Genomic DNA, 21,467 nt, shown 5'->3' on the forward strand with positions numbered 1-21,467 from the left:
GTATAAGAAATGAATTGATGTGAGGAACATGTCATGTGGTTCGTGGCTCCAAAGTCGAGAATCCAGGTATTAGGATGAGATTTATCTTAAGCATGAAAGGTAAGAGAAGAAGAAAAGATACCTGTGAGGGCTAGAGAGCAGGTACCTACCTTAGCTTTCTTTTCTAGTGACCCCAACAAACTCCTTAGCTTTTCAATCTCTTCCATATTAAGTTCTATTGCATCTATTTGATCTAGAACTTTCTGGTCAATTTGCTAATGACTGCTGGCCAGAAAGACTTCTCCTTGGCCCTTTGGTTGTCCGCCCTTGCGTGGCTTGCCATGGAGTTTCCAGCACTTCTCTATGATGTGCCACAGTAGGAGCACCACAGTGAGTCTTTGTTTGTCATCCTATATGAATCTACCACTTTCTTTTCCTCTCTAGATCCCTTACCTTAATTAGAATATTTCAAAGTTACAAGGGTAGAACCATCAAGCATTACTCGTCTTCGTCCTTCCTCTGCACACACAATGGAGATTGCCTCATTTGGAGAAGACAAATCCTCCTTGCCAAGGATTTGCACTCTCACTGTATCAAACTCCATGTTTAGGCCTGCAAGAAAGTGATAAGTTCTATCTTTTTCAACAAACCTCTTTGTATAGCCACATCTTCACTGTACTTCATCTGAATGCATTGGTAGTGGTCTAACTCCTACCATAGGATTTGCAATAGATTTTTGTAGAAATAGAAGTATTTTGAATATAGAATATTTTTTGTATATCTTAGAACTTATGCATATTCTGTGTATATTCCTCTTTCCTTTTTTGTTATTTTCCTTTTGTATTATTCTCTTCCTCAATAAAGAGAAAAGGGGAATTAAAGTGTAATCTTAAGAAATAAAGAAATATATTTTTCTCAACCTTGTTTAGATGGTATCAGAGCAGGAATTAGGGATTAAATCACAGTCGTTCCCTGTGAAACCCTAATTTCTCCTATTTCTCTGTTATACCCAAGAATTGTCGCCTTCCTTTCACCGGCCACCTGTCACCACTGCATCCTCAGGTTGCTGCCAACTTTGAGATCCGGCCATCCCGACCGCCGCCGCCTCTATAGTCGTCGTCGTTCTCCAGTGGGTTCCCACTTCTGGAATAGCCGCAACCTCCTAGCCTCTCACGAAGGTCGGCTATCATCCGTCACATATATCTCTATACTTGTTGCCGCCTCTGCATCGCACACCAAAGCCGCTCCTATCCGTCGTCCTTGGTCGCGTTCATGCTGCCTCTATATCGCGCATCAGAGCCACCCCAGTTCGCTGTTCAGCGCCATCCTTGGTCGTTGTTCTTCGAGGCCTATGTCACCCAGATAAGGTCTGGTTTTCTATTGTTTAGATTGGGCACCTGGGTACCTAGATCCGTGGGTCACTGCTAGCGAGTTCAAATCCAACCACTGTGTACAGATCCAGCTACTGCACCGCCTTACTTCTGTTTCCCTAATCTGGTTTTTCAGCCACCATGACTGAATCTGCATCTTTAGTCACTCCAATCCAGCAATCCCAGTCCTCTCAAGACCAATTTTGAGTTCCCCGAAACTCCTCCGACTCACATCCAGTACAGATTACGACCATTCATCTCAATAGTACAAATTTCCTGCGTTGGTCGCAATCTGTTCGTATGTACATTTGAGGTCGAGGAAAGATTGGCTATTTGACTGGCACCACATCAGCCCTAGACAGTAAAGACCCACTATATGACATTTGAGATGTCGAGAATTCAATGGTGATCACGTGGCTTGTTAACTCCATGGAGGAAGAGATAAGTTCGAACTATATGTGCTTCTCTACAGCAAAGGAACTATGGGATGAAGTCACTGCCATGTATTCCGATTTGGGGAATCAATCCCAAATCTACGAGCTCAACTTGAAACTTTGTGAGATTCGACAAGATAGTGATACTATCACCATATATTTTAATTCTTTAAAGCGCATTTGGCAAGACTTGGATCTCTTTAATACATATGAGTGGAAAAACACAGAAGATTGCAAATATTATCAGAAAATGGTCAATGCTAGCCGAGTATTTAAGTTTCTTGTTGGACTCAATGTTGAGTATGATGAAGTCCGAGGGAGGATCGTTAGTAGAAATCCACTCTCGTCTCTTAGTGAAGCTTTTTCTGAAGTAGACTGGTTATGTTGGGCAAGAAAAAGAATAGTGAAAGTGGGCTATTTGAAAATATGGCGCTCTTTACTGCTGATGCTAATACTGGTGGATGGCATATTGTGGGTCAACGAAAGGTGGAAGAAAAGCCTCGTGTTTGGTGTGATTATTGCAATAAACCATGCCATACTCGAGAGACCTGTTGGGTGCTTCATGGCAAGCCAACCAATTGGAAGCCAAGATCAAAACGATCCCAACCTACTGCCCATGAAGCTGATACAGAATCATTCAACAAAGAGCAACTTGATCAACTTCTGCGACTGCTAAAGCCTAATCTGTCCCCTAGTACACCCAATTGTTCATTGGCCTATTCAGGTAGAAATTCATTTGCCCTATCTAGCTCTTTTCAATATGTTCCATGAATCATTGATTCAGGAGCATCTGATCATATGATTAGTTTATCACATCTATTCAACTCGTATATTCCTTGTTCTGGTAGTGAAAAAATAAAAATAGCCGATGGTAGTCTTTCCCCTATTGCAGGTAAAGGTCTCATTAAACTCTCTGACAATATTGATCTTCAATCAGTTCTCCATGTTCCTAAACTTGCCTACAATCTTCTATATGTTAGTAAACTCTCCAAAGACTCTAACTGTCATATTATCTTTTTTTATTCCTATTGCATTTTTCAAGCCTAGAACTCGGAAAAGACGATTGGCAGTGCTAGAGAAATAAACGGGCTCTACTATTTGGATGTGGATGTCTTGCATAATAAAAAAGCTCATGGGCTGAGTGGTATTAGTTATACTTCTGTTTCTAATCAATTAATGTAATGGCATCTTAGGCTAAGTCATCCTAGTTTTCCTTACTTGAAATATTTATTTCCTACGTTGTTTAAAGAAGTGGATCATTCTATGTTTCAATGCGAGAGTTGTCATTTATCCAAAGATCATCGTGTTAAATTTCTTCCAAAACCCTATTGTCCTTCAAAACCATTCTATTTGATATATAGTGATGTTTGGGGCCCTTCTAAGGTCTCAACTTTGTCCGGCAAAAAGTGGTTTGTTACTTTTATTGATAATCATACTCGAGTTTGTTGGGTTTACTTACTTGCAAAGAAATCATATGTGCCTAGAACTTTCAAAGATTTTTTCCATATGATTAAAGCTCAATTTAACACAAAAATTTGTATTCTTCGATCTGATAATGACACTGAATATTTTAATGAATCTTTGGGGTTTTTTTTAAAGGAAAAAGGAATTTTACATCAATCCACTTGCCGTGAAACTCCCTAACAAAATGGTATTGTTGAACGGAAAAATTAACACCTATTAGAGGTTGCCAGGGCCATCATGTTTTCTATGAATGTCCCTAAATATCTCTGGAGTGATGTAATTTTAACCGCTTCCTATCTCATCAATCGTATGCCCACTCGTGTACTACAGTTTCAAACTCCCTTACACTCTTTAAAAAACTCTTCCCTCTATGCTGTATATATTCTAAGTTACACTTAAAAATTTTTGGATGCACTTGCTTTGTTTATGTTCCTCAAATATTTCGTTCCAAATTAGATCTCACAACTGAAAAATGTGTCTTTCTGGGTTATGCACCAAATAAAAAAGGGTACAAATGCTTTAATCATGTCACCAAAAAAACTTATATTAGTATAGATGTGTCTTTCCTCGAAACTCAACCCTACTTTTCCAAAAATCATCTTCAGGGGGAGCATATCGAGAAAGAAAATATTTTTTTTGCATTCTAGTGTTGAGGAGGATAATTCCTTAAAACTCTATGATCCTCGTCCTATCATGATTGGTGCTCCCCTGCACTCTGATAAACAACTCAAGGATATAAATGCTCCAAACATTGTGGAACAGGGTGTGTCTGGTTCACAGGTGCCTAACGTGATAGGATTGGAACTAGGGGGAGAATTACCACAAACAGATCAGAATATTCCAAAACCGGAGCTTCAGTTTTATACAAGAAGGCAAACCTTGATGAATACAATCAATCCGAATATTCCTCTAACTATTGAACAGTTGACGTCCTCGAATGATGGGCCTTCCGATAGTACTTCTTCTTCTCTGGTAACTCTAAACTCACTCCTTCAGATTATTCTTCATTTGACTTGTCCGATCTTGATGTCCCTATTGCTACTAGGAAAGGAGTGAAATCTTGTACCAAACACCCAATTGCTAAATACCTGTCATACCAAAAATTGTCTAATTATCATAAGGCCTTTCTTTCAAATATTTATAACCTGCATATCCCAAGAACAATTTAGGACCCTTGGTGACCCAGATTGGAAGTTAGCAGTCCAGGAGGAAATGAGTGCTCTTAAAAAGAATGGAACTTGGGAGATTGTGAACAAACCAGAAGGCAAAACAACAGTAGGTTGTAAGTGGGTATTTACTATAAAATGTAAGGGAGATGGGAGCATAGAAAGATACAAAGCAAGACTAGTTGCTAAGGGATTCACCCAAACATACAACATCGACTATCAAGAAACATTTGCTCCAGTAGCTAAAATAAACTCCATTCGAGTTCTCCTCTCCCTTGCAGTGAATTTTGATTGGCCACTCCACCAATTTGATGTAAAGAATGCCTTCCTAAATGGTGATTTAGAAGAAAAAGTGTTTATGGATCTTTCACCGAGATTTGAGAAGAGCCTCGGTACAAACAAGGTATGTCGTTTAAAAAAATCTTTGTATGGTCTAAAACAATCTCCAAGAGCATGGTTTGAAAGATTTGGAAAGGCGGTGAAAAGCTATGGTTACATTCAGAACCAAGCAGATCACACACTGTTCTTCAAGCATACTAGTGACGATAAGAAAGCAATCTTAATTGTCTATATGGATGATATAATAATGATTGGTGATGACAAGGGAGAGATTGAAGAGCTTAAGAGGAGATTAGCTCATGAATTCGAGATCAAGGACTTGGGTCCTCTAAAGTACTTTCTTGGGATGAAATTTGCAAGATCTAAGAAGGGGATCTTTGTCAACCAACGTAAGTATTTTCTGGATTTACTCAATGAAACGGGAATGTTTGGGTGTAAGGTTGCTGAAACTCCCATTGAACCCAACTTAAAACTTTAACTTGTTGAGGCCAAGAATGTGGTAGAAAGGGAGAAATATCAAAGAATTGTGGGTAAACTTATCTATCTATCCCATACTCGACCAGACATAGCCTTTGCTGTAAGTGTTGTAAGTCAATTTATGCACTCACTTGGTTCACAACATTTTGAAGCTACTTACAGAATTTTGTGGTACCTAAAGGGACCCTTGGGAAAGGTCTACTTTTTAGAAAACGTGGACATCTTTATATAAAGACTTATACAGATGCAGACTGGGCAAGCAGTATAACTGACAGAAGATCCACATCAAGGTACTGCACCTTTGTGGGAGGCAATCTTGTTACTTGGAGGAATAAGAAACAAAATGTGGTGGCTAGAAGCAGTGCTAAAACCGAATTTCGTGTAGTTGTCGCCCATGGTATTTGTGAGGTCATGTGGATAAAGAGGCTTCTATCAGACTTGAGGGTCTCTACTTCCCTAATAGCTAAAGTTTACTGTGATAATAAGGCTGCAATCTCTATTGCTCATAATTCAATTCTCCATGACAGGACGAAGCATGTAGAGGTGGATAAACACTTTATTAAGGAAAAAATTGAAAATTGAGTAATTTGTATACCCTACATTCCAACAGTTGACCAAGTGGCTGATATTCTTACAAAAGGATTACACAAACTCAGTTTAAGAATCTTGTGAGCAAGCTTGCCATGGAAGATATCTTCAAGCCAGTTTGAGGAGGAGTGTAGAAATAGAAGTATTTTGAATATAGAATATTCTTTGTATATCTTAGAAGCTATGTATATTCTTTTGTATTATTCTCTTCCTCTATAAAGAGAAAAGGGGAATTAACGTGTAATCTTAAGAAATAGATAAATATATTTTTCTCAACCTTGTTTAGAATTTTCATACTCAGTGATAAACCAAGAGCCGTGTTTGGTGGCTGCTACTTTGATCCTGATCTCATAGATCTAAGCATCATGCACTTTGGAGTAGGTGAACTTCATAGCATCCCAAATCTCTTTGGCAGTCTTTAGGAACGTCAATGTGTCATTAATCTCTGGCATCATGGAATTCCAAAGCCAGGACATGACTAAAGAATCCTTTTCATCCTAGGCCGTGTACATAGGATCATTCTCCTTTGGCCCGATTCCAAGTAGGTGACTTAGTTTTCCTTTACCCTTCAAAAACGTCTGGATCAACTAAGACCACTTCAAATAATTCTTTCCCTTCAGCCTGTATATCATTTGAATGTTTTGCAGCTTTCCTCCTGAGATTCTACCATTACTTCCAGCAAACGAGACCTCTGTTGTATTACTGGAATCAGCTGAATCTATCATGGTGTTGTGGGATTTTGACATTTATGTAAGAAGATTGAATATCGATGAAGGCCACGACAATCGAAAGTCACAAAGACCAGTGATCGACATCCTATGGCTCTAATACCATGTCAAAAATGGCTGAAAAGATATTCAATCTTATTCCCCTTGAAGGGTTCCAATGAAAATATATACAAGATAGTCTATCACAATAGGCAGCTTCCAAATCTAGATTAGGCAGTTTCCTAATCTAGATTTGGAAATATATACAATTTTGGATACAACTAAAACAAGAAACATAATCTTCTAGAAGATGTATCACACAACTATGGAAAACAGGATTAATCAAGCATATCAAATATCAAATCCAAGATATCTCGTGTAATTTCTAACACATCCAGCAACCCACCATCAGTCACACAGTGAAAGTGGAAGCTTACAAGTCCACCAATTAGAACCAGAAGCTGCTGCCGCATTCAACTGTCACTCACTCCAGATCTTCTTGCCGGATGGCTTCCCAATCTGATTGGCATCTGATTTTCCTTGTAGTCTCTCATCTGTCTTGCATGCAGTTGCTATCAGTAACCTTTCTAGTCATACTCTTCGGAAGCTCGAGTCTTCTTCCCTCCACAATTTATGAACAACGATAATGACTTCAGTGAACTTTGTTCTCCACAAGGTTGGGTCTCATCTGGGTCTACTTTGACCATCTGTAACTTGGTCTACTTTCTTTGGCTATGGTCAAATCAATCACCTCTATCCAGCTGTGTGTCTTCCTAGTCATCACTCTCAACCGCCATGCCCCTCACACCCCTCACCATGCAACTTTTAGTCACCATTATTAGTAGTTCCTCCAGCCATAGTTGTCATCGTCATGATGTCTACATCAATGTGTAGCTTTTACTTCATCCACCCAGACGATTTCATGAATTGGAATCCAAACTCAAGTTAGCTAACTTCTTAGCTTCTTGAGTTTGAAGGTGGATGTTAGAATATCTTGACAATATTACCAGAACATTTAATAGATCTTTTATATATTCTTTGTAATCTTTCCATAGTTGTTTATTAAGGTTAGTCAAAGATCTTATGTATATACCTATTGTAGTATAACTTCTAGTACAATAACAAGCATTCAATATTCTCTTACTTTAATTATCCTGAAGGCCAACTAGTTTTGATAATTCACTCTAATGCCCCCAAATTTCATTTCATAACATATTGCCTTTGTATAGAATTTAATCCGTCAAGCCAATAGCCAGGGCATATAGCCGCCATCTCCCCCCCCCCCCCCCCCAAAAAAAAAAAAAAAAACTCATTTTCCTAATCTAGGTTTCCTACTCGCCAACAGACACGAAATGATCATAGTAGCAAATTAACAATCATGTACTCATGAATCCACAGTGGGACAAAGGCAGGATATGTTGTTGTTGTTTGTACTCATGAATCCACAAAGAAAACCATAACCAAATCACTCCTTTCCCAATAATCAATCGCCATGAACAGGAACCTAACCGGACCTGAGCTCGTACTTGGTTGACGAGTATGCAAAAATATATGCATTGACAATCAGAAAAGGACAGAGTTTCCCGAAGCTGTACATAAAGAAGTTACACAAAAATCATGAACTCACCAAACCGAGGGCAGTTTAAATGGAAAGCAAGCAGCACGATCAGGCGCTGTCCAAGTCAGCCGCTTGAGAGACTACTTACTTTAGAAGAAAAAAGTAGTGTAAACAGAAAGATCACTGAGAGCATCCAGGAAAATGCAAAGGGGAAACATACGCACTTGAAGGAAGCATAAATTGAGTAAAAATATTAGAAAAACGGGGGGAGGGGGCTCACGTTGAGATGGAGTGTGCCGAAGATGGCAGATTCCGGCGAAGTGGAGCCGGAAAAGTGTCGTCGGAGGCTTTTTCTACAGAATTCATCCAAACTCCGAGAAAAGGCCACCGGGAATGATGCTCTTGCTCCTGGGAAACAGAGAAAAAATAAATCTATGGCACTAAATTGCATTGAATTGGGGTTTCAGTGGCCAAGTGGGCTATGGGTTCGGTTGGGAATCTCGACTCTCGCGCCGTGTGTACAGACGAGAGGAGACGTGACAGGTAAATACTTGCCTCTGGGATGGTAGTTTGGGCATTTGATTCAGCCTTTGCTTTCCATTTAACACTTAAAAAAACTTCTATTAAGTTAAATAATCATCCTCAAAATACTCAATCAATCCGAAATCTCCCTCAATTCTTTGTTTTTTTGCCTCAACATTAGCTAAGTGGTTCCGCAGCTTCCGCTAATCTCTGTTATATGAATTAAATTACCATAACACCCTTCCTATAACTATATTATTTAATGATTGAGTATATCAATGTCTGTCGCAAATGACAAATTAGCGCTCTTTCTTTTAAACAATTTAGTTTTTGTTTCTTTGGTGAGCATTATTATTGTTAATATACCTAATTTATCAGATAATTATTATTTTTTATTGTAACTAAATAGCAATTAAATTACATTTAAATTTACATGACAAATTTTAGGAATCGTAATGGTAATTATCCCACTCCATTTAACTAATTTAAATAAAACAAAACGTAAAGTTTAGACACATATTTTAAAAATAGGTAAATAAATTGATTAGACAACATATATTGGACCAGTGTAGTGCAGGGAGAAGGATGAAAATGGGAGATTAATTACATTAACAATCAACAAATGAGGACAAGAACAAGAGAGGAATGAAAAGAAGTCCCCAGTACTCTATTCTAGTTATAGTGATGCCAATTGACAGTCTCATAGTGGTGCAACAAGTGTCCACTAGGGTTGGTGTGGGCTCTTTTGACTTATTTTTATGATTTTAGTAGTAATTTGAAACATGAGACGTTATTATGGTAAGGAAAATAAAATGTGAAAATTGCATTGATTAGAAAAAGAATACCTAATTAATTTTATAAGACTATGAACTTCACCTTATAAAATTTAATGTATAACCTTATAATTTTGGTCAATTTCACATGAATCAATTTAATTTTATATTTTGTCTAATGAGTTCTTATATTTAAATATCAAACCATCCCTTCCTTTAGCAAGTGGCATTAACCAAAGTAGCATTAATTAAAACTTAAAAATTAACAACCAAGTTTTTAATAATACATTGTCTAATAAAAATTTAAAAAAAAATGCAACAAAACACTATTTATCGGTCATCTGAGTTTAGTAGCCATCACTAATGAATAAAAGATGGGAGGGAAAGGGAAGATGATCCAAGGATTTTGAAGGTTTTCAGTGAAAAACAAGAAAATTTCGTGCCATGTTGCCACTTAAGGACTGCTATAAAACAGTGCAGTCACTGAGGATTGAAATGAACCAATCATTACAACCACAATGATAATGGTAATTGTGCATTCGTCATTGCTTTTGTCATAAAAGAGGGCAGCATTATTGCTACCATTCAAGCTAATTATTGCCACAATTTTTTACCCCAACACCGTGTCCAACCCAAAACTTTGGTATAATTTTTGTACTAAAATAGTGTAACTTTTGCATTATTTGAAAAAATCATCTCCAACCTATCACACCAAATAAATAGTGTTATTTTTTTTTAATTCATAATAATTAATTTATTTAATTATTTTCATAATTATAATTTAAATATATAAAAAATTTACACATAATTACATCAAATATTGTATTTATTTAAGAAATTAAATATGATATTATACATAATATCGTAATTTACAAAATTTATAATTTAATACGATAAGATTTAAAAGGGATTGCTTGAACTAAAAAATGTTATTAAAAAAAAATCACATTGGAATAAGGGAATTTGAGAATAAATTTCCCATAACAAAAATGTCTTGAGTGAACAATGAAACGCCAACAAAAAGTTATTGCTATAGTTGCTGAGAAACTCGCTATACATATATTATACTTTGTTGACCTTATTCATCTCCTGTCTTCTTTTAAAAACCTCAACTTTATTACTTTCTCTTGTGACAAATTTTCATCATCATCAATCTTTTGAATTGTCAAGTGACTTGTTATTTTCTATCCTTTACTCTCTCTTTTTCTCACATTTTCTCCCTTTCTTTCTTACATGGCCATTGCTAGCCACTTGAGTTCACCAATGATACCTGTTGAAATTAGATCAATGACAGCATTCTTGTTGCCTTTTTAATTTTTTAATTAAGCATAGATATTTGAAAAAAAAATATTGATGAATTTTAATTAATGCTATTTTGATTAATTCTATTTGATGTTATTATACAAAAATAAAATTAATAAGAATAAAAGTAAAGAAGATGGGCCTACCCAAAAAATTGCAAGGGGTCATTTTTGGCCCAAATAATTTTTTCATACGCAGGGGTTCCACGCAACGCATAAATTGGACAACTTCGATATTTACAAATCCCTTCAAGGGTCCAACAAAAATAATAGAAATTGTCATTTAGGAATCCTAATAAAAGTTCAATTCAAAAAGAATAAGTGTTATCTATTAAAAATTATAATTCTGATAAGATATATATTGAGATAAATATTATTTATAAAAATTTAAAGTTAGGTAGATTTGGAATTACTCAATTCTCCTTTATAAATAAGTCAACCCTCATTCCAGCACATGCACGTCTCTAATACATGTGAAAAATCTATTTTACCATTTTTAGCATTTTCAATATCTGATTTAAGCATTGAAGTATTTACATAAGACATCTCTGTGTTCTCTTACTGTATTTTTTCTTGTAGACTCAAGTAGGCAACATTCTTGAGTGATGAAAGTATCAAGCGATTTGACGATAATATTTTTTACTTTATAAATTTATGATTGTATTTTGCCAACAACATTATTTTTATTGAAACCTAATGAAAGATCGTCCTAATAATTTAGGAAAAGTATAAGAACTTATTTGATGAAAAACAAATTATAAGAGGTGTTTAGGTAAGAGATTTGAATCACAATGAGCGTTGGAGGAATTTACCCAATTTGGTTTGTGTTAAATTGACCAAAATTATATGGCCATGTATTAAATTGACCAAAAAAAAAGGTTTGTGTATTAATTAAATTGACCAAACCATGTAAGTTTATATTACCAAAAGTGATATTTTGCTTTTACTTAATAAATAATGATGAGGCATCCAAAAGAAATTGGCGTAATTGGTTTAACCAAGTGAAGTACGTTTCTCCTATTGAAACTCAAGAATAAATTAACGAGAAATAGAAAAGATTGGCTTTTCCGATTATAAAAGGACAGAATCCTTAACATACTGGATGGCAATGGGGACTTGGATATAAGATTAGTTTGAATATTATTAAAGCTTACCCATCAGAGCTAGTATAGGGAGTAAATAAAAAATTCCCATTGATGACATATATAGAATCCCTTGCGTGTCCTCAATTTGTTTATATTTATATTAATTAATAAATATTTATTATTTTATAATTATTAATTTAAATTTAAAACTAAAATATAAAAAAAAAAGTATAAAACTCCCTTTATTTGTTGAATCTAGATCAATCTAGATTCAATGCTAGGAGTTGGTGGCTATTATATATTATGGGGTAAATTGTCAATATACCTTTTTTGATTTTTATTAAAAGAAATTATGATTTTAAAAAAATATCAACAAGTGTTTTTGGTTTATTTGTTCTTTTTTATGAATATACCCCTATATTAATATATCTAACGTTAATTGAATGGATTAAGCAATTGAATGCATTAAGTAATATAATTTTAGAATAATCTTAACCACACCTAACTAGTATAAGTTAAAGTAGAGCAATTCAGAAAGAAAAATATCATTTACCTATCACCATGAGTGTCGAACGAACACTAAAATTATAAAGTTTAATCCCCTTTATCTCGCAACTTGATTTATTTCTCATTCTTGACAACCAAAATATAAATGGGTATTTCGGAAGACTATTTTTGCGTGATTTGCGGTGTTCGTGTCTTCAATTACATTAGGAGAGATAAATCGTAAATGTGATGACTGCGCAGAGCGATAATTAAATTCACGACCCATCAGATTGATACCAGTATATCGTTTGTCAGACCGCTCGACTTATATCTTGAGGGTAACGTAGATGGGTATTTTAATTGGAGAAACAACAGGCCAAAAGTTTTGATTTTATTTACTTTAACTTGTTCTGAATGATGAATTAATTTTAATTATACGAGGATTTTATTATTGATGTTTCTATGTTCTGTTATATGAGTGAGTGAAACAAAATAATAATAGTGTGCAAAACTGTTAAAATGTTAGGTAAAATATGAAAATTACATTTTAACTATTTTTGGTACAAAGTATAGATGGAGATTATAAAAAATTGTGAATAAAATAAAAATGCTTAGAACCAGTAAACATGAAAATAAAAAAGTTGGTACTTTCAAAAGCAATAAAAAATAGTAAGAGTAGTTGACAGACCAGTTTAGCCAATTTAACAAATTTGTGGGTCTAAAAACAAAAATTGACAACGTAATCAAAGAATACGTTCAATTTTCATTTTCTTGTTAAAACTAAACATAAGAAACTAAAAAGAGAAAATACAAATGAAAACTGAAAGTCAACCACTGTCTCAAACATGGCCTCCTCGAATGATGGTGCTTTACTGCCTTGCAAATGCTTCTCTTAAAAATTGAACTTTTAGTGTTAATAAAACCGTGATAATAAAAATACATCAATTCACAAGGAGGCCAAACAATAACCCTTAAAAGATTGTGCAACTTTTATGGGGTGATGGGCTGATAAAAGGACCCCAATTCCCATATCAGTACAATAATACACTAATAACGGCAGGAAGAGTTTTTAGATTCTTAAGAATATTTTTTAAAATATTTTATTTCAGAATTTATATAATTTTATATTTGATTAATTTCAAAAATTCTCAAAATTATTTAGTATTATTTTCTGATAATCTTATATTTTTATGTTTAGTTTAAATACAACTTCAAAATTCATATTATTTTTCAAAATTATCTTTATTTAATTTTTATTTAAAAATAATAAATTTTTTAATATATAAAATATTAGAACCCATAATCTTTTAATAAGTCAAAAAATATCATTTTTTTTACATATTATATATATATGTGTGTGTGTGTTTATAAAAACAAAATTATGACAAAACTAATTGTAAAAGGACTATAGATTATAAAAAAATAAAGGATATTTTAATTATTTTATTTAGTAAAAACTTTTCTTAATTCATAAAAATCTAAATTCTCAACCCTCCTCAAAAGTTGATTAAAAATAAATTTAAAAAATATTATTTTCTCATAACTCTTGTTTAAAATTCTACCAAACATAAAAATATAAATTTTCCACTTGACATTCTAAAAAATCTAAAAGCTTCTCTTTTATCAAACGCCTCAAAAGTAAAAGAACGGAACGGGGATTACTCCTGCCTCTCGTGGGCAGCTCTTTTTATTTATCATCTTTATGAGTTAACATTCTCAGACCACTTTCACTCTCATATTTACAGCAAAAAGAATCTTCATAATCCAGGAACAGAGTCAGTATAACAAAGAGCCATCCAGCTACATGGTGAACGAACAAGTATCACAGGCTTAATTCCCTAATATAAAACCTATAGAGAATCAGCTCAGCTTTCTGTTGTTGGTATCTAGAATAGAAAGAGAAAAGGCCAGTGCCCAGGACCGAAAAACAAGAAAATACAAGAACTATAGTCTTGATCCAACATCCTCTACAATAGGAAAGAGGGACACTTCAGCACGACCCTCAACAAACTTGTCCTGTGTGCCACTCGAGTCGCCATATTTAGGTCGCAGAACCAAGCACAAGCTGCAGCCGAGCACAATCCTTACAGACCCAAAGACTCCATGTCGAGAAATCCCAAATCATCCAAAACAAAATTGTCATCCTCTTGTCTGCCTGGCTTCAAGAAATCAAAGCCATAGTCCATTCCTGAAGCCGCCTGCTCCATATGGTTTAGGCTCCCAAGCAACTTAGCATCTGGATTCTGGAACTGGTAAGACAAATCCGAGGGCTTCTCTGCTTCAATATTGCTATAGTTGGTGGGCTGCGCCACATTCCCGGTATTGTTGGCAGGCGGCCTAAGGGTGTGATTGGAATCTAGGGAACCAAGTAGCTCATCCACATCAAACATCTCTAAAAGAGAACAATCTTGCCGGTCATGTGGTCCGTAGCCAGGTTCTGGTTTACCATTACAATAGACCCGTTCTTGCTTCTCACTTAAGTCCGGTGGCTCCACCTTTACTTCCTTCTTCACCCCGCTCTCTGGTGTACTAACATCAGACACAAGCCTGTTACCATCATCGATTCGTGATTCACTCCCCCCATCCTCGTGCTTCACATTGGGAGAATCTGTCATCATCTTCAAATCCTCAGATCCACAGACCTCAGAATGGCTGGAAGATGTTGTAGAATCGGAGCAAGATGTAGTTGGCAGTGAACCAGATTCCTTCGAGTCCTCATTCACGGAGCCACCAATTGGAAAGTTAAGCCGAGCACAAAGACCATACATTGCCATCGCAGCTTCGTCATAAGCAAGAGCAGCTTCCTGGGCAGTAGGGAAAGTACCAAGCCAAAGTCTACTGCCCCTGTTCGGTTCCCTAATTTCTGCAACCCATTTACCCCATGTCCTCTGCCTAACACCTCTGTAATTACAATGAGAATTATCAGGGCCTCCTTTGCCCCTCATACACCCTTTTTTTGATCCTTTTGCTGGGGCTTTACGCGGTTGCTTGGGACCATCATCTGAAGAATGAAGTTTTTCATTGTATTCTTTCCACTTAGCCAGGGTCTCTGCCACAGATTTAGACCCATCTCGTCTACTCCGCGATTTCCTCTTTCTGGTATAATCCGTCAATGTAGACGGTAAATTAGAAGGTTGATCATGAAGGACCATTCCTGCAGTTCTGTGAACAAAAGAAATAATACTCTTCAGTATATACTTTTAATACGCCTCAAAAACGAAAATAAAAATGGAGGTAAACAGAGAAATGCACCAAGAACGGCAACTCCTCAACCTACAATGACAAAAAGCATTTTGTATAACAGCTCTTAAGCACGACCACATTCTATAATTTCAATTTTCTAAGCCACAAAAGGATTAACAAATTCCAAATTTAACAGTGGATCAGACCAATTTCGTTTTTCCTTCCTTTTCGTGGTCAAAAAGAAAGGGATTATTAGTAGGCCAACGGTTTGCTTGCAACGATGACAAAGTAAGATAGAAGAAAGTATTTCAGTCCCATGAGTCCCTTCCGACTTGGTGTTGGATGATTCAAGCTCAATTAGTTACCCGGCGTACACAGATAATTACAAAACAAAAACAGAAAAACGAAGTTTATACCGAATATTTTTTCAATCATCTTCTCAGTGGACATCCAGAAACAGAGTAATTTGGGGCAACAGAGCGATTTCAGAACAAGAAATCTGCTCAGAACCCTAACAAGCTAGAAACTGGCATCTCCGACCAAGGTTTCAGTTACGGAATCACACAACTCATTAGTTCCCGACATGTGTAGACGCATCATCATTTCTAGATCAATCAAGAAAATTACACCAAACCCTAGCACTAAAACCCTCACAAACCCCACCCCCCAAAAAATCAAAACCTTCTACTCCCTGCTCAAATTAATCACTTATATTATCAAAAAACTCAGACTCGCCATCCAAATTCATTAGAAGAAAAACATCACAAGCACAAAATTAACACACATATTACCAGAAAGAAGAAGGTGATTCGAACTCAAACCAACCTTTCAAAGTTGTCAGACGACATTCGCAGATATTTACTTCCTTGGCTCCAATAAACTCCAAACGGTCCAAAGCTTGCGTCTACGTCACGAAAACTATATCCCTTCTCTCTGAGATTCTCTCTTCTTCGTTGCAGTTCGGTTAGGTCTGGTCTAGAGGAGTGTTTGAGTTTCTTCGAGATTCTTTACCTTGCGAGTGGTTTCGGAAAGCTTCTTTCCAGAGGAATCAGAAATCTCATGTCCGCATAGCTCTTTGGATATTTATAGCCTTCTCCAGATATTCTCCCCAAAAACAATTTTTCCTACTTCCAAGATATGTATATAATTATTATATTGTTTCTGGGTGACGACGTGGTGCGATTATAATCGAGCTACTCTCCACGTGTCACCCGAACCTTCCCGAACCACTCGATCCACTTGCCTCCTTTTCCTTGGCACCGAAGATATTCCCATTTTGGTCCGATCGGTCTAGTTTTGTCCACAAGGTTCCAGTTAATTTCAACTGTGCCATTGGTCGGGTAACCCAATTGCCTCCTCTGTGTGAGCTGTACAGCTGTCGGAGCTTGCCGCGTGTGTCAGTTCGGGGTTACAATCTTTTCAAGAGTGTGCCGTACCCGATCATTGCTCAACTTGGGATTATCCGTAAACGGTTTCGTTTTTTTTTTTTTTTTCTTTTTTAAAGGGGACTTGAACGCGCTTATTAAGGATGCGAAATTACCATCTTGGTTCTCGAAGGCACCAGATAATGCGCATACCGTGTATGTACCCTACTTCTTATCAAGCCGTGGGAGCAAGCTGTTTAGGGAATTTGGGTTTTCTTTATTTTTTTTTATTTTTACGAATTTTTAATACATATTCCGCCCCAAAATATGCCTATCAAATAACTCGCCCGAACTTTCAATAAAATAGATGAACTTTTAAGTGTATTAGTAGGAGCATAATAAGATTATCTCATAATTAATGGTTAAGTTATAATTAGTTTAAAATAAAATATATTACTTTTAAATTTTTAATAGTTTTATACGTTAATAATAGATGTATTGTGTTTTAAAATATTTAATTAAGAAATAAAGTTGTTTAAAAACCGAAAATAATTTCTAATAAATATACATATCTAAAATGCATTATCCTATTTTTTTTGACTCAAAAAATTATATCATGAGACTATTTATAATTTTATTTCAAAATATATAAACTTTGTTGATTTAGTAAATTTATCTCTATTTAAAATCATGGATGTAGACATATTCAAAAATTAAATTACATTAAACATATAAAATCATCATTTTTTTTTTTAATTTTTATACATTTGTATGATGAGACCATAAAAATCTTGCGTACAAAATACTTAAAAAGGCGTCAGTACTTTGGGTGGGTACAGGGTACAGTATTAAGTAAAGAAAACACAATATAATACGAGAAGAAAAATACAATACAATGTAGAAGAGACACAATGCAAGGGAACTCTATAATTGACCCTGCAATATTTATACCAATAATGATATTTAAAATAGAGTAGCATGTGAAAAACATCACTGGAAAGTCATACTAAAATTGTGTGTGATTTGTGGGAGGAGAAATGCTACATGTACCGTTTGGGCTATCCCTTGCCTACTCAATATTTAATTTTTTTTTCTTTTGCAATCATTAATGTTCCCAAGAGTCCCTAATATCTCGTCCAATATTATCCCCCCTCCCTCCTTCTCACGACCTATCTCTTTCTCTCTCGCCAGCCATCCTCGCTCCCTCACACGATCATTCTTTCTCTCTGCTCTCTCTCTCACGACCCATCTCTCTCTTTTTCTTGTCGGCCAGTGTCACATGATCGGCTCTTCCTCTCACGACCAGTCTCTCTCTTTCTTGTTTTGGCCGGCCACAAAAGTCGTCCTCACCCACCGTCTCTATCTCTGTTTGTAGCAAAACCCCTCTCGATTCTCCCTCTCACAACCGTATATCTCTCTCTCGCCGACCACAAACATTTCCCCCACCTGTTGGCCACGAAACCCTCATGTCACACCATTGGCAGTTGGGCACGAGCGTCGCCCCTACTCACCAACCACTGCACCTGTCATTGCTGGCCAACATTCCTTTACGAAGAGAAAACCATTTGGAGCCAAATGATTGGTTTCCTAATAATTTTTCAGATTGATTGCTTGCTTGATTTATGACCGAGCGAAATGATTATTGTAGGAATTGAAAAGTGTATCGAATAATTGAGTTTGCTACTACACAAGAGGTAAAAAGAAAAATAATGGCTCTAGCTTTGATACTCCCATTCATTTACTGATATTATTGGTACCATAACGCCATAATCATGTCTGTTATGCCTAGATGGTACCATGACTTAAGGCTATGAATGAAATAGAAAATGAGGTATTTACATCCTTAAAATTTAGGAATATGGTTTAAATTTTTCACATGCTATAGAAGTTGATCATTATTTTTCAATAACTTTTTGCATTAATAGGATTTTGTTGGATTTAGGGGCCATGAGTGTGCATGTTAACCCCCATGGCGATGGTTTGTCAGTGACCACTAGTGGCGATGTTTTTTGCAGACCATACACAAAAGAGTTTGACAATGGTCTTGAGAGGAGCCTTGCATTGCCAGTTCTTATCTTATCAGGTGGAAATACTCCTCTAATGTCAATTTGGCCTCTGAAGTTGGGTTGTGACAAGCAAGCACTGTAGAGTAATTGTCATAGATGGAAGACAACATCAACAGGCACTATCATGGGATAGGGTGTACTGAGATCTCCTCCTTTTAAGGCCATTTGCTGCAACAATACTTCTCCAACCCTTTGGTAATCTACTTTGTTTGTGTAATATTTCCGAACCCTTGTCATGTAAAAAGCAATATGAACTTTAGATGCAATTCAAAATTCACATTCTCTATTCTTTTTAGTTCATATTCATTTCTGTAAAATTTGTGAGCAATTCGTGTGTTTTTCTTACTACATCACATAAGTAAAACTCTTGATTTTAAATTATTTTTGGTTTTTATTTTTTTTTTCCAAACATGAGGTATTCGAACTTTCAAATGTGTTGATATATACCAAACACAAGTTTCTATAAATTTTACAAGTACAACATTTAGTATTTTTTTCAATATCATTCATAATTAACATAAGGATAAAAAAACAAATGGATAATTTACCCTTTCATAAAAAAAACACGTCCATAAAATATATAAATATAAATTGACTACTCTCATAAGAGAAGAATTATAAGTATCACTCAAACCTCCTAATCTACACATACACATGCGTGAAGAATACACTATTTAACTATATTAGACTAAGATGACAATTGATGCAAGCTCCGACAATTGTACAACATGTGAAAAGTAACGCAAAAAGTTATTAAAAAATAATGATCAACTTCCACGTCATGTGAAAAATTTAAGCCACATTCCTAAATTTGAAGGATGTAAACACCTCATTTTCTATTTCATCAATAGCCTTTAGTCATGGTACCATCTAGGCATAATAGATATGGTTGTGGCCTTATAGCACCAATAATATCAGTAAATGAGTGGGAGTATCAAAGCTAGAGCCACTAATTTTTTTTTCCCTCTTGTGCTCTAATTAATACACTTTTTGATTCATACCATAATCATTTGGTTATGGATTCTAATCAACATAATGTCATAAATCAAGCAGACAATAAATTTAGAAAATTACATGACAAATCAGTCAGTTTGCTCTAAATAATTTCCTCTCTGTAAAGGAGTGTTGGCCAGTGGTGACGAGTGTAGTGGCTGGCCGACGAGTAGGAGTGATGGTAAGCACAACTGCTAGCGGTGCAACATGCAAGTTTCGTGGTTGATGGGTAAGGGCGACATTCGTGGCCGATGGGAGAGATAGAGAGATGAATGTGAGAGGAAGAACCGATAGGGTTTTATTATAGACGAAGATAGAGATTGTAAGCACCCCCGCCCGGATATCCCATTATTATAAGAACCGATAGGGTTTTAATTAATTTAAGTTAATTTCTTAACTCATTATTATTATTTTGATTATATTATCAATATGTATTAATTAATTAATTCAAATTAAGTTAACATAATTTACACATTTTTTTATTATTAGCAGTATTATTTTTTACCACTCTTTGATTACCTTAAATCCTCAAATGCCGAAATTTAATAATTAATCAAAATTTAATAATTAATATCATTACCGAAATTTCGGGATATTACAGTTCTCCCCTCCTTAATAGAATTTTGTCCTCGAAATTTGCATTTAATCTATGTCCTCAAAATACACTCACAACTCTCATGATATTACTCAACATCACATCTGGGACATTCCATATCTTCATTTTCCAGTTCCCACGACTCCCTAATCTATCATCTTTATTGGATCACGTTATGGCTACTGATACCTCAACTGACGTAAGGAACGTCGTCAATCATAACTCAACATGGTTCGCCTATTACGATATCGTAATCTAACTGTTTCTTAAAGCTATCTTGCATTTCCATCGCACTTCCGTTTAATACTATCTCGACCACATATCAATCTAAAGGCAACTTAAAATTTAGAGATATTTAATCCCCATGATAAACAGACTCGCAACACAAAGCTCAATGCTATCGGTAAAGACAAGAGTAGGGCCACCCTCTTGCATGATGAGAGGCTGATACCCGGTAATGTGACGAGAACCTGCCATGTACTTACGAGACATAAAGAGCATGAAAATGACACGACACACTCAATCAAAAATTCAACAGCAATATCCTTTAGTCTGACTTTTCCAACTGATTCTTAACCAGGTACTCAACATTTTCTCGGCAGTACTTTCTCCCACAATTTGCCGCGAAGGCTCAGGGTCCTACCAATAAATATAGGTAGTCACTTAACTAGGATTATCAAGGAATAGACGTTCTCCACTCAATACATCTCGAGGTCTAAGATGTCACCCGATAGTCTCTCCTCCTTAAAGGAATCGGCACATCCAATTAAGGGTTCCTATTATAACTCATTCGGTGATCACCAACCCTCAGTCTTGTCCTTGCTACTGATCTCAACTCCCAATAGCTGATTGGGCCGTACCTCGTCTTGATCATTAATTATTAACCTTGACCTCCTCAAAAACCCTATACGGTAGCTGGGACTCGATCTTTAGTACCGGTGTTATCTGCTCTAAAGCCTGCTCGACTAAAAGCAACTCATCGTATCAGTAGCCGTTCTAATCCACACGGCGTCTCAT

The 21,467-nt window shown here is 35.9% G+C and overlaps 3 protein-coding genes across 11 annotated transcripts in view; 1 reads left to right on the forward strand and 2 right to left on the reverse strand.

Annotated features, from left to right (window-relative positions):
• The window catches only part of LOC127797945 (SNF2 domain-containing protein CLASSY 1-like), a 45,408-nt gene extending 36,766 nt beyond the window's left edge, over positions 1–8,642 (reverse strand). For 6 of the 8 annotated variants that reach the window (XM_052331181.1, XM_052331177.1, XM_052331173.1 and 3 more), the window contains exons 1-2: positions 8,363–8,642; positions 8,152–8,229 (exon numbers count right to left, since the gene is read on the reverse strand). The gene's annotated coding sequence lies outside the window, so the exon portion shown is untranslated. The remainder of the gene's footprint in view (positions 1–8,151; positions 8,230–8,362) is intronic. The other 2 variants (XM_052331183.1, XM_052331180.1) reach the window with 1 other exon arrangement.
• LOC127796967 (uncharacterized) lies at positions 3,941–5,939 on the forward strand. The gene is made up of 4 exons (XM_052329363.1): positions 3,941–4,219; positions 5,018–5,141; positions 5,474–5,772; positions 5,886–5,939. The coding sequence occupies exons 1-4, from the start codon at positions 3,941–3,943 to the stop codon at positions 5,937–5,939; spliced, it is 756 nt and encodes a 251-aa protein (XP_052185323.1).
• Positions 8,643–13,867: 5,225 nt separating the features above from the next.
• On the reverse strand, positions 13,868–16,528 carry LOC127796320 (dehydration-responsive element-binding protein 2C-like). 2 transcript variants are annotated; one of them, XM_052328405.1, is made up of 2 exons: positions 16,258–16,528; positions 13,868–15,411 (listed from the first exon to the last, which is right to left on the reverse strand). In XM_052328405.1, exons 1-2 carry the CDS (start codon positions 16,278–16,280, stop codon positions 14,334–14,336), a joined length of 1,101 nt encoding a protein of 366 aa, XP_052184365.1. In that variant the 5' UTR covers positions 16,281–16,528; the 3' UTR covers positions 13,868–14,333. The 2 variants fall into 2 exon arrangements, with proteins under 2 accessions (XP_052184365.1, XP_052184366.1); XM_052328406.1 differs by having other exon boundaries at positions 16,224–16,528.
• Positions 16,529–21,467: the final 4,939 nt, after the last annotated feature.

The sequence above is a fragment of the Diospyros lotus genome, chromosome 3 (assembly GCF_014633365.1).
Source record: "Diospyros lotus cultivar Yz01 chromosome 3, ASM1463336v1, whole genome shotgun sequence".
Lineage (NCBI taxonomy): Eukaryota > Viridiplantae > Streptophyta > Magnoliopsida > Ericales > Ebenaceae > Diospyros > Diospyros lotus.

Excerpts from the sequence above, each read along its gene's own strand:
- LOC127796967 (XM_052329363.1), top strand. The coding sequence starts at position 3,941 with ATGATTGGTGCTCCCCTGCACTCTGATAAACAACTCAAGGATATAAAT. Across the intron at positions 4,220-5,017 it reads ATAGTACTTCTTCTTCTCTG|GGAGAGATTGAAGAGCTTAA; the intron begins GTAACTCTAAAC and ends GGTGATGACAAG. Across the intron at positions 5,773-5,885 it reads ACAGGACGAAGCATGTAGAG|TTTAAGAATCTTGTGAGCAA; the intron begins GTGGATAAACAC and ends ACACAAACTCAG.
- LOC127796320 (XM_052328405.1), bottom strand. The coding sequence starts at position 16,280 with ATGTCGTCTGACAACTTTGAAAG. Across the intron at positions 15,412-16,257 it reads TCGTCTGACAACTTTGAAAG|AACTGCAGGAATGGTCCTTC; the intron begins GTTGGTTTGAGT and ends TTTTGTTCACAG.